The sequence below is a fragment of the Paraphaeosphaeria sporulosa genome (genome assembly GCF_001642045.1).
Source record: "Paraphaeosphaeria sporulosa strain AP3s5-JAC2a unplaced genomic scaffold CC84scaffold_8, whole genome shotgun sequence".
Lineage (NCBI taxonomy): Eukaryota > Fungi > Ascomycota > Dothideomycetes > Pleosporales > Didymosphaeriaceae > Paraphaeosphaeria > Paraphaeosphaeria sporulosa.
In genome coordinates this window covers 1,446,932-1,465,189 of record NW_017253367.1, presented here as the reverse complement: position 1 = coordinate 1,465,189, position 18,258 = coordinate 1,446,932, and the positions used below count along the sequence as shown (strand labels likewise).

The following is an 18,258-nucleotide window of genomic DNA, read 5'->3' as shown; positions in this document are numbered from 1 at the left end:
TCGTCGGTGCGAAGCATACCTGGGGCCCCGGGCAAGAAATGCAGAGTCCTTACGGTGGCTTCCCCCCATTGGACACGCACGCCGCACAAGAACGCTCCCAAGCATGGTTGAATATTCAATTCGATAACCTCCGGTTCCCGTCGTACCGAGGAAAAGGAACTACGAATGCAGTCTGGCCATGGGCATACAAATGGAGATTCACCGCCCACACATTGAAACCCATCGCAGCAGTCATACTTGTTGCGATGGTACTTTCTTGCTTCTGGCCCGGCAACACGCATTTCCCCACTGCTCTGATGTTTCTGACGACCATTGGTGCGGCTGTCCCAAGTCAAATCAGTCCTCCTCCCAATATTCCTCCGCCTCCCGCTCCGGAGCCCATTGAGGTGTGTGAACTCCCACTACCACCGGTGGCTCCCAGCGACGACGTGGGATCCTGTACCTTGCAAGTCAATCCCAGGGGCACAGGCTGTATACTGCGTGTCTTGGATGGATTTCAAGCAGGCGATTTCACAACCGACGGAAACAACGTCATCGTCAATGTGAGGTTTACGGGTGCACCCGCATCACCTGATCCTGCGAGCATTTACACGGGAGATCATTTGATATTGGTCAAGGCCGACGGGACGACTTTCGCACATGGAGATCCTTGGAAGTGCCTCAGCTGCGGTGTTCCGGGAAGCCAGCAGCAGTTGCGTGACCCTCAACTAGACTCCCCACACGTGTTCCGTAGTGGCGACAAGGCATTATGGGGCCACAAGTGAGTTCACCGGGGTTGGAATTCCCGAATCCGCTAACATTTGTAATCAGTATTCTTGATTGCAATGGGACTCAGCTAGCCGATGACGAGTGCACGGCAGAAAGGACCAATATTTACCCGATATACTGGGCTACTATCAAGAACGGTACAGATGTGAACGGTGCGCCTCGAGAACTGCGTCTGCATCCGGACGATACGCACCTCGGCTGGAGCTCGTTCACACCTTCAGGAGGACAGAACACGTTCTTCGGTCGTCTCCGGTTCAACCCTGAGCCAACATCCGGCGATGTTTTGGCCCCACGGTACGAGCTAGTCGACGTGAACCTACTACGTGATCCGAATCGTAGCGAGCACCTTACCGTGGAAGAAGGCGAACTTAAGTTTCATGATGATGTGATTGCCGTGGGAGAACTACGTGGTTTCTCAGGGACAGGCGATGAGATTGTCTACATTGGCGAGACATATGAAGCCAACAACATCGATGTCTCGGCTGTGCATGTCGTTACCGGAGCTGTTCGTCGCTTGACCGAGCACCCAGAGTACACCGATCCGATATCCTTCTCAGCTGACAATAAGTGGATCGTTGCGCTGGACACACGTGGAACTAATCGGCAAATGTTCATGTCCGGCTTGCGGCACATTCCACCTCTCATCGACCTTGTCACTGTGACTGTCGCGTCATCAACTCGCAACAACGGAAACCGTCGATTCTTCAACCCGATCCTCATCGACGGTTATGGGGATCGTGGCGACTACTTTGGCCAACAGATCAACGCTGAAGGAGATGGAGGTAATGGGGCGGTGAACGACCCGAACTGGAATGCCCGCGCAGACCCAGCGTTCTCGCGCGATGGTACAAAGATGGTATATTGGCAAGCTATCGTTACGGGACGCGAATGCGGAGGTACCAACCCCCTCCCTTGCCCGGTACCCACAACACAGGGTCAGCGTGTTTATAGACTCATGCTCGCTAAGCTGACAAGCCGGGCGCCACAAGAAGTACCGCCTGTCTTTGACGTACCCGACCAATTGCCTTGGGCAACACCTTTCCCGCCAGGCACACCTTTGCTCAACACTACTCGAGGACCCGGCGCTGGAAAATACACTCTGCGCGGCAAGATCTCTGGTCTTGCTGATGTGGAACTCTCCAGTTCCTCACAAGACCAATCTGGTAGCTTCGATAGCGTCGCTGTGACCTATCGCGACTACGCTGACGTAGACGGATACGTACTCAACGGCTGGGAGAATGTCACAAGTATTATTCTGTGGCCAAACCCCTGGAACAATCTGGTAGATTGGTATTCGGACATTGAACAGACGGGTGTGGTCACTGCGTCCAAGAAGACTGGCTCAGACGGGTTTCATTTGCAGATCGATGCGATGTTGAACATCTTCAACGCGACAGGGACATTGACAACAACTGTTGATGAGGTCGTTTATGAGCAACCTGCAAATGGAACCTAGAGGATCATTTGATAGCAGGAGTAATTTTCGTACTTGGTCAAGACTTGTCGGCTTCTGTCCAACTCTTGACCGCAACTTCTTCTGTCTCTGAATGTAGCATCAGGATCGCTCGGAACGGGCAGCAACTACGTCATAGTTTAGAAAGGTGTTCGCGCCGACACCGCATGCTTGATTTGGTGCATCGTAGACAACGAGAGACTTTACTATGCCGAGGCAGGATGTGGAGTCAACTCGGGTCTATCTATGGTAGTGGGCTAAACATCTCCGCGCAGCTCACCGCCGAATTCAGTCGCCGTCTCGAGGTTCGTTGCTATTCGGTGGCTAGTATTTCCGCTTAACGGTCGCAAACGCTTGCCAAGCCCCGAGTAGGTGAATTGAATCGATGCAACGCAGTTTCCGATCTGAGAGTATAGCCTCATACAGGGTCATGCTGGTTTCAAGTAGTTGACGTTGTCTGTCAGACGTCTTTAGCCTTGCGATAAATCTGTCGCAATCGTAGTGGGGTTCAACTGTGGGGTTTTGTAGTCTCCGATCTGTCAACTAGCGCAGATCGGCGGCACGTAGCGGTGAAAGCCTCAATTTGTAACTTCCAAGAAAGATGAACGGAGTTTCGACCGGACCTTTACAGCGTCCAAGTATTCTTCTTCTGTTGAAAATTTTGTGCGTAGACACGTGGACGCTCCGTCGGGCATCGTTCTCACTGGGATGAGGCGGTTGGTTGATTACGCGTAAAACTTGGAACTTGTCAGTTTGGTGACAAGCAAGGATCTCCTTGAACACCAAACTGTTGCGCAACTCTAGGAAAATCTTTTGCCCGACGTACCATTGTACTGTACCAAAGACCTTGGAGAGACTTACCCACGTGATCTTCAATTTAAGCACTCACAAGGCCACATTAGCATAGATAGCGAAGTCGAAGCGCAATCGGTCAAAGTGTATATGGTGGCGAATCCTACGATGAAACGAAGGACGAGATGGTGTTGTGGCTTGCTGAGCTGATAATGACCGACCTGAAGGCTGGGCAAGGCGGTCTAGATGGCTTCACGCAACCCTGAAAGCCATATTACTTCAAGAAGGCACCAGAGCGGGTGCTGATAAGCGAACGATCATTCATGCCTTGTGGGCTTAGGAACAGACTTCTAGCTTTCGTTGCGAAAATGCGAACAGTAATGAGGTTGGCTGAAGTTTCCGGTCGGAGCACACCGAGATGCAGGGGACGAAGGATTGCAGGTGACACAGTGATAAGGTTCTTACCACTGGACCCTTGAATCTGGGTACCGGATCGCGCTTCACACGACAAGAATATACCGGAGAATCGCCTCACAGACAGGCGGTGACTCTCGTAAGCTGGTTTGAAGAGGCATGGTGTGGGGTGTAAGCGACACCGATCGTTGCCCATTACGCCTGCAATGGACCGAAAAGGATATAGTGGAGATTATGGTGGTAAGAAGCTGTGAAGAGGTGGTTGCCCAGGAGAGTATCGAAGGAGAAGCTCAGGTGGCAGTTGGGTCGGTGGCCCACTCCGCAGAAGCTGAATGGAGAGCTCGTGTATCCCATGACCGGACCGTAGAAGGAGGTATTTGTTCCCTCCTGTGGCCGCATCCACATAGCAGAAAGTCACGACAGACGCCCTCCGGTGCTCTTCAGGTGATGCTTTGTCCTCAATAGCGGCTTCCAAGCCCCAGATGGTGTATTAGATGATTGCGCGGTTTGAAACATATTACTTGCGCCGCACAAGGCGTGCAAATGTGACTCGCAACATGGAGCCGGGGGCGAATGGGAGATCACCGCCTGCCAAACTAGTGTTCACGCAGTGTGCAGCCGTCAGGCTCTATAAGGGAAGGTGCACGACTGGCAGTCAGCCGCGAGCAACTGAAGCGAACAAGGAGTATTGGGATGTGTAGAGCGAGCGAGCTAAGAGGTGCGACAGTGAGGCTGGGATGCAGTGGTGGTGGTGAAGGCGCCGTAGAGGCTGCCTGCCCCGCTATGCCCCGCTAATTTCGCCGAACTCGACCTTGATGCCATCACGCCGTCTGGCGCTGCTTGCTCAATTACTGCACACCCGCGCCAGCCCCTGTTTTGACGATCGACAGGCCTGCATTAACGGCCGTCTACACTGCAGCGCCGCGGACATATTGTGGGCAGTGTGCGGCGTGCGACTGGCCGGGATGCAGGGGTGACTTCGAGGCTGCAGATGACCCATCACCAGCCTTTCTCAGCACACCATCAGAACGACTCCTAGCCGTCATGTGTCGGCCCAATCCCCACGCGGCCTGTCATCCATCCCGATTTGCCTTGGAATTCTGCCCTTAACGCGTCCACGCTGAACTAAGCTTTCCGTCGACTTCCGCTAACGTAGGATGGCTGCAGCGTGCAGGTTGCACGACGGGCTGCATGAGCCGCCGATTGTCCCCCACAGCATCTATATAACTACTACATGTATCCTCTCTCGGGTTCTCATTGCCCAATGCTCTTGGAAGTGATCTTGAACAGGATACCTCAATCCTAATCAGTCTTTATTGCCATTCTTCCCATTAGGCAACGGATAGGCACCACCATCTCTTGTCTCAGTTTATGATTCATTACCCTCCGCCTACTACGAGTCCGCTGCGCCTCGGTGATAAGAACACGCGGCTCTTCGAGAGGCCGTATGCAAGAGTCACGTATATAACCCCCGCGCACGCATCTCGATCCAGTCTTTCCAATCCTGTTGGACCTACTTAACCCCGCCGTCGCTACTGCATCCTCGATCCTCCAGGTCCCGAAGCATCACTGCCTCAGGTATCCACCGGCATCCAAGCCGGATAGGACCGAAAGCTTGCAACCCGTTGCCGTCATTCAGACTGAGCCGAACGCCACCTCGTACATCAAGCGTCTTCTCACCTGCTTCATATCAGCCAGATCTATCCTTTCAGCCATGCCATCCTACCTCAGGCAGAGTCAGAGCTCGAGGTCTTACTCCTTCCCTCCATGCCTCGACAGCCTGGACTACTCTTCACAGTCTGAGAATGAACTACCCGACATTGATGAGGAGCCCTTCGCGCACTTTCTAACCCCACTCACGGACGAGGACGATCCCTACGGCCCACTGTCGTTGAGTGCAGGCATCTTCGCTCCCAACACGCCTCGCACATCCAAAGCCTCAAAATTCAAGTCCAACGTGGCCGACAAGTGGGCTCGCTATGTTAAGGGCAATCACACACAGCTGCATAGCCGTTACCATGTCCCTCAGCTCCAGACTCTGGACGAGGACGATGAGTCCTTCATGCAGCTGGAGGACGATCGCCTCAACGACACACCACACATGGTCACGCATATCGCAACACCCAGGATCACCATCACCGAGCCCACTCGCGGCCGTGCACAAGAGCTTCTCACTCGGCGGTCGCGCCGGCGGTACTCGAGAACTCTCTCAGGCCATCGCCACTCGTGGAGGGAGCCGAGTCCAGACTTGTTCACCGTAGACGAGTCAGAATCAGAGGAGGACGACATGCCAGTCCTCCGTCGCACCAAAACAAAGAAAAGCAGAGACAGCCTCGGAGGACGACGGTCTTCGCGATCACGCGTCCGCTCCGAGATTGCGGAAAAGTCCAGACTGTGATCATGGGACGCACACAAGAGGGGGCAAGAATGTGACACAACAGGGCGTTTGGAGGGCACGAGTTGGGATATCATTTGCATTGGGCGGCGTGTCGGCGCGCACTTGATTTTATTGTGGCATTTCTACGGCGTTGGTGGCTTCGCATTCGCATACTGAGCATTTCTGGCGGCACGTTTGACTTTGGCTATTTCTAGGTTGCATTCGTGCATTGCATCGAGCGGCGTTGGGGAGTGAGCATTTTACATATCTTGGGTTTACAGACGCATCGTGCGCAAATGGCATGCCTTTCGCTATACACCGAGACCATCGTCCTTTGCAGTCGTGCCTCCGTTTCCATTTCGGCGCCTCTGTGTCACCATGGATGTGCACAACCCACGCATTATTCGAGATCATCGCAAGACCGCTCGTCAATAACCGTAACAGGTTCCCTTCACCTTTGATAGTCGTATGGCACCCCACAGTAAGTGCTGCTAGCTGCGAACGCTAAAATAGCTGCAGGGCATGGTGCCCTGCGTCGCCAGTGTCTGCTGCATCGTGACCTCATCCGCCGAAGTAGCGCCTTTCTACACATGCGATCGCACAGGTGCAGCGCGCTTGCCGCGCACACGTTTACTTCTCGATTGTTCGACGTGGTACTATCGCGCTGCATGCCTCTCCACAAAAGTGCTTTTCACAGGTGATCTTCTCCACAAAGTTCACGACGGACGTTGGTTTTTGGAAGGCAGGCGTGGCGGGGTACGGAGATCTGTGGATCTTTCACTGCTGGAGCTTCACAGCGGTTAAGATTGGGTAAGTGGGTCGTCCCGAATGCGGAGGTCTATGCGTCGCAATGGCTGCATTTGTCCTGGGGTGTTTGACTAGAGCTGCATTGTTCGAGTAGAGTTGTATGAGCAATGGCAGCGAGTGAGACACCGTAATACCGGACTGTGTCGCAAAAGCGGACAGTGTGGATGGAATATCCATCATGCAACACGTCCTGTTGAAACGTGTCTCGTACCAAGCTTATCGTCCGTCAAAGTTGCTTCGATCGTCGAGATAATCACAATCTCTCCGCAGTACTGCCGTAGATGTGCGAAACGGATACTCGGCTGCGCATCTTCTCTCGGTAACGAAACCAGCCTTGCAGGAAGCAATGATCTTCCAGTAATTTCCCCCACGATTCGTAAGAGACGATTGTCCAATCGAGAAAGTACGTACATGTGTTATAATGCGGATAGACATCATTGAGGGATTGCACCCATGTTCTGACAGCTTGCCCTGCATGTGTACAGGTGTGGCGTCGGAAGAAACGGCCTCGTGCAGCCTCGTAAGCCTCGTGCTTAAAAGCCAAGATTGATGTAGTCGGAAGATGATCGCTAGGCCTCAGTGGGTAATACGTGCATGGGGTGCACTACGCTTGCGCCGGGACGATGCACTATGATGTCCACACCGCTGTATATTGCCAGGCGTTCTGCCTATAAGTATTTGGATATACGTTGTACTGAATGCCTCCGCGGCCTCCGCGGCCGAGTGAGTGAGGACCATGGTGGGGGACATGTAGTATTACGTCGGTATATGTACCCTGGGTATGCATGATGCGCGACTCCGGAGGCTTTTGGACGCTCATCTCATTATCCCAAGTCGACCCTTTACTGTCGCTTCGTATTGTGCATACCTGTCCGCTACCTCCCAAGTATAAAGAGCTAAGCCTGTGTTCTTCTCTGTAGACATACTTTTGCCAGTAAGCCTGCACATAGATCTGATATTCATTCTTGATCGTTGCGTCTGGTGTGCTATGGTGATTCCAAGTGACTTGATATCATACAGATGTCCAGAGCATTGGAAAGGCCCCTCACATAGTCTCTGTACCAAGGAAGTCATATGAGAGCGCCACTAAGTGCAGTGCTCCGTCGTTCTTACCTTCAAGGGTTACACTTGCAGACATGGCAACGTTGTTCGTCACCTCTTTCCAGCGGACTTGTCTGGCTGCACATCAACCTCATAGAACAGTGCTGCTAATAATGAGCTCTTCCAAAGTCTGTAACTCTCCACGTCGCAAGTTTCAATCATCACCAGGAACAGGAATATGCCAGTAAGCGATATCATAATCACAGGGAATGTGATCCATTTCCACCGTACCCGCACGCAGTTAGTGGTGTACCACATATTTCCTTGAGCGTGCCGGGATAGGACATTGCTGCCGCGTGTGCGTATCAAGTTGGTCATCGTTCTTGTGACTTCCCCCATCTTCGCGTTAATGTGTCCAAGGAATCGCTGCCTGGGTATCCCAAGGCGAGTTACCCGTCCTCGTCTTCGTGCAGACCATAGAGCTAACGTAGTTGAAGTGGCCGACTCACAGTCCTTCGCCAGTAGATAAGTCTTTGACGGTCAAACAGGCTCTAGAAGGTTCTGTGGATTCCTTCGGTAGGTCCTTATAGAAGGACCATATGCAGTCATCAGGATAATGCCAGATCGTGTCGTGGTCATACATCAATTTCCGTTGCCTGAAGGATCTTCGACTAACTTCTCGCCGATCTTCTTGTCGAAAATCTCCATCCCTGGCTGTGGATCCGGCGAACCTGTACAAAGCTTCTGAGAACTATCGCGTAGCATATATGTTGTTGACATCCAAAATCCATCGAATGCTTCAAGCTTGGAATCTCCAGTATAGTTGCCGCCTTTCATATCGATGTAGCTGACTCCTGGTATTCGGGTACTGTTGACGATCTCTTCTTCCAGTACTCCGTTCGTGATATTGACTCCATAGGTGTTCGCAGAGGGATACAGTTTACAATGCGCAGCGGAGTATTCGATACTGTGTAGTTCTTCCTGAACAACAATGTGAAATCCGCAATATGACGAGGCGAACTCTCTACATATGCTCATGCTGTGGTGGACATATCCACCACGGCGTCGCCATAAGTCGCTAGGAGCTCGCCCGGCTCATGCGTGCGGAACAAAAGTGGCGTCAATTTTTTTTTCTTGATTTCCAACGGTTATAACAGGCACGATTTCGTTGTGTTCGTTCGTGATACTGAGATTATTCATGTACGTGGTCACGTCTTCGCAGCCGTGGCTGGATAAAAAAGACACTCCGTCGGTAGATGAAAATGAACAATCACCGCTTGAGCAGCCTCGAGAAAAGACACTAATCTGGTCTCGGACAAGTTGGATGAGACCAACGTTCACGGCAACTGCCAACGGATTGTACTCATCATAAAGTCCTGGAGCAATTTCCATCCTTGAAGCATTGGACAGATTAGTCTTTGCCACAGTCACAAGTGTAGTATCATTGCGCTGTGAACATATCTCAAACTGAAGCAGCTTCTGTGCGAAGGAGTCAGTGAGAGACACCATGATGGTTACAAGGGCCCCTAATACAGCAATCAAACTAGCTACAATAACTCTAGACCCTAGGGGAGTATAGGATACATAATATGCTCGCTTTGGTCTGAGATTACAAAGCATAAGGATGGAGCCCCAAGGCCCTCGCTTCGCTGCATCGAAATGCACCATACCATTCAGACGCCGTGACTGGCGATGCCATTGCCATTTCGATTGGCTGATGCCTAAGCCTATTAGACAATACAGACGTGAACAACAGTATAGTTACCTTCTGCAAGCACAAGGCTTATGACCGCTCGCATGGGTAGGGAGAATAGAGACACAATGGAGTTGATGGTGACAAGCTGTGGCCACTTGGGGTTGGGCTTATTCTGATGAGCCATGAGCGTGGCCACGAGCCCAGCAAATGTCAAGACTGAGAAAACAAGAATATGGGTCTCAGCAGTCCAGCTCTTTGTCCACAATCGTGCGCATTGTCAAGTGAAACGCTTCCCCGATGTGCCTATACAGCGCCAATGGAATTTAATGAACGCAGCTACGGCCCCAAAGACTGCGCCTGGTTTCGGTAGGCGGTTTCGGAACCGTTGAGGCTAGAGAGCCTCAGAAGTAGCAGGTGGTGCAGGATGGGGTCCTTGAGTAGAGCTACTGACCTGTTCGCCTGTAGGGTCCATGTTGAGCAGAGGCTGCGCCGAAGGCTCGCGTTCGTCCATGTTCTGATAATGAGGACGTGTTCGGCAGTGTGGGGCAGTTTTAAAGGATTTTATTTGGTTCACAACAACCTTTGAGCTTCATATTATATGTAAGATGTTTGTGTGAAGAGGTCTGCGAGGTAAATATACTCTAGGGTTCTGTGCATCGTAGCCCTTTGAGCACGAGCTTCGATAGGCTCCTTTGGTCGCACAGACTGACTTGTTCCGTACGTGGATTCCTCGAACGGATTTCAAAAATGTACCAAAGCCTGAGGCTTTCCAAAAGACCTTTCACTAGGCTGGTTCCCTCGACCAGCAATGCGGAACATGGCAGCGGCTGGTAGACACGATGATGAGAAGAACATCTCGCCTAGCTCAGCGCGAACACGTAACGACCAAGACCAAACAGTCATCTGTAGACTGTGCAAGGCCGAAGGATGAAGTAGCTGAGATCAGGGCTATGCCTTGTGTGCAACCCTTGGTGACAGAGTAAATGTACGAGCTACTCTGAAACAACGGCATGCGCGATCAGTCTTTGTCCACCTTGAGTTTTTTAAGAACCGACGCAGTTTCGTCAACCACCACGCTTTCGGCAGTATTGTAGTCTTGATCAGCCCCAAATGCGATACCTTCGCAACCACCATCATCGTCGAAATGTACGTCGATAAGTTCTTTCGCGACCCAATGGGCCGTCTTCGCGTGTAAGCTTGGTTCCAAAAGAACTTCTTTCCTCTTCCCACCGTACACGTTGCTCTTTCCTACAGCCAACGCCTGGAACACTACAAGCTGATCCCGCATGTACTCATCCGCACATCCTTCATGGTCCAGCTCCTCGATAAGGTCGTTGAAGACTTTCTTGACGATGCTTGAGATGATTGAATCGATCTTGCCCACCCTTACAACATGGTCATATAGCCAGTCACGGCCAAGTTTGACTCCAGTCGTTGTAGTCGCAACTAACAGAAGGTAAAACCTCTTCTCATGCATCGAGTCTTCGAAGGTAATTTGCACATCTGGCTGCGTGCTCCGGAACATCCCTTCCTCCCGTCGCTCAAACATGACGTCCACCTCATCGCGGAACCGCTGCTCTGCTTCCTTTGGCGCTATTATGGTCGCTCGAATACTCTTAACGTCGCCTCGTTCGAATAGTTGGAACGCCGGGAGCGGCTTGGTTAGCGGTGTAATGCTGTACGTGACGCTTCCTAATCTCGCACCGCCCTGTGACCATCCTCGTGAATGGATCTGGGTTTCGATTGGTGGAATGCCAATGAGCGATAGCATAGGTGCCAGAACTTGCTCGACGTAATCGCAACTTGGTGAATTCGACACATTCGTCCCTCCTGTTATCTTCACTCTGATTTTCTTCTTAACTTTGGCGTCCGCACTGCCGATGTTTGCAAAGAGTATGTACGGTAAGACGGCTTGAAGCACCAGGTTGACGCTACCGGGCGTGTTCTGTTTGATGTGAACGTCGCCGCCGTTCCGCCACTCCAATCCACTTGCGATTCTACTTTGAGGCGTGAATGTTATCTCCTTGCTTTTCAAACCGACGCCAGACATGCGGGCGTTGGAGGCATTTCCCAGCCATTGCACGGAAGTGAGGTGCTGCGCCTTGAGACCGCCACCACCGAAGCGCTTGCCACGGATAGTGGTGATGTTTATGGGTGTGGATGTTAGGGCGGAGAGGCAGGTTGCGAGTCGAAGGAGTTGGCCGCCGCCCTCGAGGGTGGTGCCTTCCAGATGGATTGGATTCGCCATTGTGTTTTGATCAATAGATGTGCACTGGAAGCGTGGACAAAAGAAAGTCAAGAAAACGAATGTATTAAAGAAGTGGAAGAGGGGTCAGATGTGAGACAGACTCGCTGACAGAATGTGAGTCGAGATAGGTTTGACAGACGAACAGTCATAGATGTGGCTGTGGCTGTGCCTGGCAACCACAGCAGGCGCGATTGCGCATACTATGCCTTTTCGCATAACTTGAGAGACGAATGCTCAAGTGGGTCTGGACAAAGGTTTTGATTTTGTAGCCTTGCCTCTTCAATCGTCTGCTCCGCTTGTTGATGGGCGCTGTGTTTGAGGCCTACAGATGGCAGGCACCAAGGCAAGCACACAAGTTGAACACACCTGCCAATGGCGGTCTTTCGAAAGTATTACCCTAGGCCAAAATTCGAAGTAGTGATGTGTACAGCCTGCGAAACCTGCGCGATCTGTCCCACGCGTCAATACAGACGAGCGCGTCAAGCAATCGGCGCGGGCAGACCCGACGCCGGCGGCCGCGGCTCACATCAAATCGTCATCCCGTATTTTCACCGAGATTCTGCTCGGAGCTCTCCTGTCATCGACCCCTCGTGTCTGTCCACGAACAATATGTTGCATGTGCCTACGCGTTCTTTCCTTCCATCCTGCAGCAGGTAGAGCCTACCCTACCGCCCCCCCGCGCGCCATGCGCAACTCAATGACTTTCGCGGCGAAGGCCTGGCACGGTGCCGGCAACGGAGCTCTCTTCGCCCAGATACAACCCCGGATACACGCCGCATCGCCCGCAACATCACGATCGCTCGCATCGTCCTCGAAATCCTCGATCCTCTCGCGCGCTCTGCGCCTCGCACCACCGCGAGCGCTTTCGCTGACAGCCGCGGCTACCACCCGGAACAATGGCCTCGACCGCTCGATCCGCTTTTTCTGTGCATCGCGAGCGCTGCTCGACGTCAAGCAAGATGCAAAGCCACCGGCTAAGCTGCGCAAGTCGTACAAGCAGGAGCTGGCGGACAAAGGCGTGGTGGATGTAGAGGAGCACGAAGGCGAAGCCGAGGACATGGGCTTTGTGAAGTCGGAGAAGGCGAATGCAGCCGCGAAGGTCAATCTGAGCGCAAAGCTCTCCAAGGAGGGCGCGACGGCAAACAGTGCAGGAGGAATGAAGGAGATGTGGCGCTTGATCAAAATTGCCAGCCCCGAAGCAAAGTCGCTGGGCTTCGCCTTCGTCTTCCTGCTCCTCTCGTCGGCCGTCAGCATGTCGGTGCCTTTTTCCATTGGCAAGATTCTCGACATTGCAACGCAGCCCGAAGGCTCCAAGGAGCTGCTCTTTGGCATGGACATCAACACTTTCTACGCAGCCTTGGCGGCAGTGCTTGCAACCGGCGCCGCGTGCAATTTCGGTCGCATCATCATTCTCCGAGTCGTTGGTGAGCGCATTGTTGCCCGTCTGCGATCTCAGCTCTACCGCAAGACCTTCATCCAGAACGCCGAATTCTTCGACGCGAACCGAGTCGGTGACCTCATCTCCCGTCTTGGGTCGGACACGATCATCGTTGGAAAAGCCATTACGCAGAACCTGTCTGACGGCCTCCGCTCCATGGTGGCCGGCGCCGCTGGTTTCGCCATGATGGGCTGGGTTAGTCTGAAACTCACGGGTATCCTCGCAACGATTGGTCCTTTTGTAGCAATTTCCGCCTTCGTTGCTGGACGACAACTGCGCACCCTCAGCCGGAAGATCCAAAAGAATCTCGGTACTCTGACTAAGGTTGCTGAAGAGCGATTGGGCAATGTTCGAACTGCGCAGGCATTCGCTGGTGAAGTTACCGAAGCTGGACGCTACAACCGTCAAATCAAGAGGATATTCGCGCTTGGAAAGAGAGAAGCTTATGTCGCCGCCACCTTCTTTGGTGTGACTGGTCTTATGGGCAATCTTACCGTCATTGCTGTACTTTACGTCGGAGGCGGCATGGTCAAGTCTGGAGCTATCACCATTGGTGAGCTGTCCTCGTTTCTGATGTACACCGCATACGCCGGATCTAGTATGGTTGGCCTTTCTGGCTTCTGGGGTGAGATGATGAAGGGTGTTGGAGCCGCCAGCCGTCTTTTCGAACTGCAAGATCGCAACCCTACGCTTTCGCCCACGAAAGGCTTCCCAGTGAAATCCGCAAGAGGGCCTATTGAATTCAAGAACGTTACGTTTAGCTACCCGACGAGGCCTGCGGTCAACATCTTCAAGGATCTTAACTTCAAGATTGAACAGGGCACCAACGTTGCCATCGTCGCACCCAGCGGAGCTGGCAAGTCTACCGTGGCTAGCTTATTACTCCGCTTTTATGTACCAACTGAGGGCACCATTTCAATCGACGGACGCGATATCACAACCCTGAATGCGAAGCAACTGAGGAGGAAGATAGGCTTCGTGGGGCAGGAACCTGTACTATTCTCCGGAACGATTGCTGAGAATATCGCATACGGGGTTCCCAACGCCACTCGTGCCGAGATCATCGCCGCTGCTCGCAAAGCTAACTGCACGTTCATCGGCGACTTCGTAAGTAACTCCCAGCAGTGTCGAAGTGGATATGCTAACTCGTTATAGCCTGATGGTCTCGAGACTCATGTTGGTGCCCGTGGCACTCAACTCTCAGGTGGTCAGAAACAGCGTATTGCTATTGCGCGCGCGCTTATCAAGCAGCCTGACATTCTCATCCTCGACGAAGCTACAAGTGCTCTCGACGCCGAATCCGAGACCTTGGTCAACCAAGCATTGGGTAAGCTTCTGCAAGAGAAGAATACTACTATCAGCATCGCGCATCGTCTCTCTACTATCAAGAGGTCCGACCGCATCATTTGCATCAACGCCGATGGGCAGGTTGCTGAGGAAGGAACATACGAAGAGCTTACTTCCAACCCCACCGGCGCATTCAACAAGCTCATGGAGTGGCAGCTGAGCGGTGGAGAACCGCACCCCCGTATTGAAAGCCCGAGACCCACCGAGGTGGAGGAGATCGAGCAAGAGCTAGATGAAGCCGCAGATGAAGCCGCAGACGAAGAGGAATCGGAGCGCGTGAAGAGACGCATATAGTGCATGCCCCGTCGAAACATTTCGAGATGATACGGAGCATCGGAGGGTGCTGCACGAGTAGTCAGTTGTTGAGGGATGACCATGAGGAAGTCCACTTTTCGCAATTTGTCGCGAGGGGTTACATGCATCGTGGCATCACGAGCTGGCCCATCCTTGACAGCATGTCAGGAGATCGTTCGGCACCTCCCGGGTTCCTGCAGCGCAAAATCAGCTTTTGGAGTTCAGCAGGAGTCAGAAGACTACTGCTACTGGGGTTTGACATGAGGTGGCGCCACATGTAGCTTGGCGAGTCACACCACCGCCTGCATACAATACTGATGCGCGCAACACCATCAGGATATCCCTCACGGCGTTTTGAGACTACGGTGGATCATATAGACCAGGTGGAGATGTTTGCATTGTATATTAGTCCCCTCTCCCTCTTCGATACCTAGCATCAGCATCTTCATATTATTTCGTAAATACCAAATTCACTGCAACACCTCTTCGAGTGTACCAGGGGTGAAAACACCATGTCCAGCTTCGGTTACTACGCGTTTGGTGGCGCCTACGGCTCCAATTCGCAAATGCTCGACTGCACGCACACTCCGCACATGCACTACTATTCCGACGAGATATTTCATTTCAAGGAGTGGTTGCACATGCCGTCGTCGTTGCGAGCGAGCAAAACAACAGCGGTGAAAACCAAGGGCTCGGCCAACGAGCAAAGTAAAGCGTCACGCCAGCAGGTAGGCTGCCAACGCTTTCCAAGTCCAACCTGGGTGACTAAGAGCCATGATCTAGAAAAGTTATTAGGGATGCGAGCCTGAGCTCGAGAGTGCGCGAGGCGGTGGTGTGTCAGCGGCATAAATGTGGATGGTGATGTCATGGAGATATCCAGCTCCAGACGCGTTCGGCGCACGTAATAACGACGTGACGGTAATAACGACGTGACGGCATTGTCCAGATGCGCGCATCTGCTCTTACCCAATCCCATGCCCGCGTACAAATACGCGTAATCCCCAGTTTGTAACAAACCTACCATGTTCAGAACTTCTACAACCATCGCACAACGAGCGACTATCAGCTGCAATCCACGCGCATTCCTACTACCGATCGCAAGCCAAACCCGTTGTTTCAGTGGAAGCAGAACGATGTCGGAGCAAAGCAAGGTCCAGGAGTATAAGCAGGCGGGCAACAGGGAGAATAAGCCGCCGAAGCATGAGGCGGTGTACTTCAAGAGGTTGATGAGCGAGAAGAGGGCGTTCGGGGATTTCAGGACGGTGTTGCATACGGGGCTGTATTCGCAAATTGTCGCAATGGAGGTCCCTGTTGGCGGAGAAATCGGTGACGAAGTATGCTTTCTTCCCAGTTCCTAACCTGCACTTGCAAGTCCGTGCCGTGCTCGCGTTGTTGGTCTGTGAAAGTTGATGTGTGCTAACAGGGCGTGTTTGCAGGTGCACCTCGTCGACCAGATCCTCCTCTTCACCTCGGGCAAAGGTCTGGCGACCGTGGCAGGTAAAGATCAGGAAGTCAACGCAGGCGACGTGGTCGTTGTGCCGGCTGGCACCCAACACCAGTTTGTAACGCGCGGAGACCAGCCGCTGGAGCTCCTCACTGTATACTCGCCCGCCGAGCACGACCCGAAGACGGTGCACAAGACTAAGGAGATTGGCGATAAGGAGGAAGACGAGGGCAAGGACGAGGCGCCAGAATGGAGCAACGCGAGTAAAGACGAAAACGAGAAGAAGGGGTTGGTGAAGGAGAGCGGGAAGTACTAAGCCCGCGTGGAAAGTGGAGGCAGCGTTCTTTGCATGCAAATGAGCCTTGGCCGGTCAGGCTATCGTAATCGTCGCCATGAATGTATATACTTGGGGATAATGTATAACACTATTGACATCACAAATGTGTGCTGGTCCGTGTTTGTGACTTGGCCTCGCTATCAGATCGCCTGCGATCTGATTGTCTCGATGTAGCCCATTGGATACCCCACAGTTACCGAGAATGAGAACCGTTGGGTTAAGGTCCTCGCGGAGCCTACTGCGCGTGTCCACTTGAGCCGAGAACCAGCCACCGATGTCGCACCGCACTTGTTGGTGGGGCGAACAATGAATGGCGCATGTATCGAAGGCATGCAAACGCCGATGGGTTCTGCGTGCTTGTGAACGTGGGTGCTCCTGCCCGTCTGATCACGATGTAATGTGCCACCCTTGTGCGCTGCCAGATCAGGGAGTACCCAGCGCCATGGTATGACTCGATCTGATAACTTTCTGTGGGTAACGGGATTCCACGCCGAGCATCATGAGATCAGATAAGGGTGGGTCCCACACAGCTCGCGAGCTCTGGCTCGCCGAACAACTATGGTACGCCAGAAGAACCTTGCGGCGGCTTCCGCGTGTCTTCAGGGCTTAGCCGCGGCGACTCCGCGGCAAGCCATCACGAAGGAAACATGCACAGGTTCATACCGACACCGTGTTGGAGACAATGGTACTTGAATGCAACAAGCAATAGAAAAACCGCCGATGGAGAAGGGTCACGGCAGCGTCCATGATGGTTGTGGGGCCGCTAAGCTGTACCCCAGGGCTTGGAGAGTACCCAAATAGCCAGCAGCACAGGGCGCTGGTACGTGGACGTCGCGGGAAATGGTTGTCAAGTCATGGCATGATGCTGTGCTGTTTCGAAACGGTGCGCTCGGACCGACGCGAGGCAGTGGTCCGATTCGACGCGCCACCGTCTTGCGTCGTCGTGCGTCGACTGAGCGGTATGCTTTGCGGTGAGATGCAGGGCAGGGCGGCGAGAGCTGCCCGGTCGGGATAGTGGACCCAGCAGCAGTCGCGTCGGGAGGAGCAGGCCAGAGGAGCAGGCGACGGGGACGGCGAGCGATTGCTAAGGCATCACTAACAAGGTGTGCGTCTCCGGCCACTTCCATGGAGCTTCTAGAGCGCGCGGGAGATACGAGCGTCACTCGGGCAGATGCGCGGTCTGCTGCGCATACTGCCGCGATCGAGAGCCAGTCGGCAGCCGCACGCATTGTTGGGCGCACGCAGGCTCTGCGCGGAACAGGGAGAAGGCGGGAAAGCAGCCCAGCTCCGCGGCTCGCCTCGCGGCCGATGAGCCCTCTGCTTCTGGTTCTGCCCATCTATGCCGGATGCAAGAAAGCGAGCGAGGGCCCGCCACGGCCGTCCGAGCTCGTCATCACCAGTCACCCACCCCATTCTCCTCACAGCTACTCCTCTTATAACACCGCCAGCACCCCAGCACGCCTGACGAGGCCCTACCACCGTGTCGCCAATCCATCCTTCCCACGCCTTGTTGCGGCGCCTGTCGCTCCTTCACCCCCGTTTGCCACTGCGAGGTGAGCCAATCCCAATGCGCCCCACGATCAGATAACAAAATTATCTGATTCACATCTGCTGCACGGTCCGAGGGCTTACCCAAGCACGCCGACCCGATGCGCAATCAATTCACCACCTAGGGAGACACGCCTGCCGAAGCTGCTGTTCCCTTGTTACTGAGTCAGGCTTGCTAACATGGCCCACGTTAGCTCGCGTCAGTGTCGCGCCTTCAAAAGCGCTCCTCCTCCGCCTGCCTTCCCGCCTTCTCG

At 53.4% G+C, this 18,258-nt stretch overlaps 7 protein-coding genes across 7 annotated transcripts; 3 read left to right on the top strand and 4 right to left on the bottom strand.

Moving 5' to 3' along the window:
• Positions 1-296: 296 nt before the first annotated feature.
• On the top strand, positions 297-2,224 carry CC84DRAFT_1097757 (uncharacterized protein; the record flags this gene model as incomplete). The annotated part of the gene is made up of 2 exons (XM_018174730.1): positions 297-760; positions 811-2,224. The coding sequence occupies 2 exons, from the start codon at positions 297-299 to the stop codon at positions 2,222-2,224; spliced, it is 1,878 nt and encodes a 625-aa protein (XP_018033442.1).
• A 2,615-nt stretch (positions 2,225-4,839) lies between these two features.
• Positions 4,840-6,076, top strand: CC84DRAFT_954031 (uncharacterized protein). The gene has a single exon (XM_018187947.1). The coding sequence runs from the start codon at positions 5,142-5,144 to the stop codon at positions 5,823-5,825; it is 684 nt and encodes a 227-aa protein (XP_018033441.1). The 5' UTR covers positions 4,840-5,141; the 3' UTR covers positions 5,826-6,076.
• A 2,671-nt stretch (positions 6,077-8,747) lies between these two features.
• Positions 8,748-9,272, bottom strand: CC84DRAFT_1097582 (uncharacterized protein; the record flags this gene model as incomplete). Its single annotated transcript, XM_018174722.1, has 1 exon — positions 8,748-9,272. The coding sequence occupies one exon, from the start codon at positions 9,270-9,272 to the stop codon at positions 8,748-8,750; it is 525 nt and encodes a 174-aa protein (XP_018033440.1).
• Positions 9,273-9,281: 9 nt separating this feature from the next.
• CC84DRAFT_1064174 (uncharacterized protein) lies at positions 9,282-9,601 on the bottom strand (the record flags this gene model as incomplete). Its single annotated transcript, XM_018173623.1, has 2 exons — positions 9,282-9,373; positions 9,418-9,601. Coding segments are annotated over 2 exons (276 nt in total), but the record flags the coding sequence as incomplete, so codon positions are not given.
• Positions 9,602-10,366: 765 nt separating this feature from the next.
• Positions 10,367-11,596, bottom strand: CC84DRAFT_1097273 (RNA 3'-terminal phosphate cyclase; the record flags this gene model as incomplete). The annotated part of the gene is made up of 1 exon (XM_018174701.1): positions 10,367-11,596. One exon carries the CDS (start codon positions 11,594-11,596, stop codon positions 10,367-10,369), a length of 1,230 nt encoding a protein of 409 aa, XP_018033438.1.
• A 685-nt stretch (positions 11,597-12,281) lies between these two features.
• Positions 12,282-16,435, top strand: CC84DRAFT_1097572 (uncharacterized protein; the record flags this gene model as incomplete). Its single annotated transcript, XM_018174720.1, has 5 exons — positions 12,282-12,321; positions 12,556-14,141; positions 14,190-14,674; positions 15,742-16,009; positions 16,112-16,435. 5 exons carry the CDS (start codon positions 12,282-12,284, stop codon positions 16,433-16,435), a joined length of 2,703 nt encoding a protein of 900 aa, XP_018033437.1.
• A 752-nt stretch (positions 16,436-17,187) lies between these two features.
• Positions 17,188-17,685, bottom strand: CC84DRAFT_1178605 (uncharacterized protein; the record flags this gene model as incomplete). Its single annotated transcript, XM_018180360.1, has 1 exon — positions 17,188-17,685. The coding sequence occupies one exon, from the start codon at positions 17,683-17,685 to the stop codon at positions 17,188-17,190; it is 498 nt and encodes a 165-aa protein (XP_018033436.1).
• Between the last annotated feature and the right edge of the window lie 573 nt (positions 17,686-18,258).

What these genes read in the sequence shown, in the direction of transcription:
- CC84DRAFT_954031 (XM_018187947.1), top strand. Translation starts at nt 5,142, where the DNA reads ATGCCATCCTACCTCAGGCAGAGTCAGAGCTCGAGGTCTTACTCCTTC.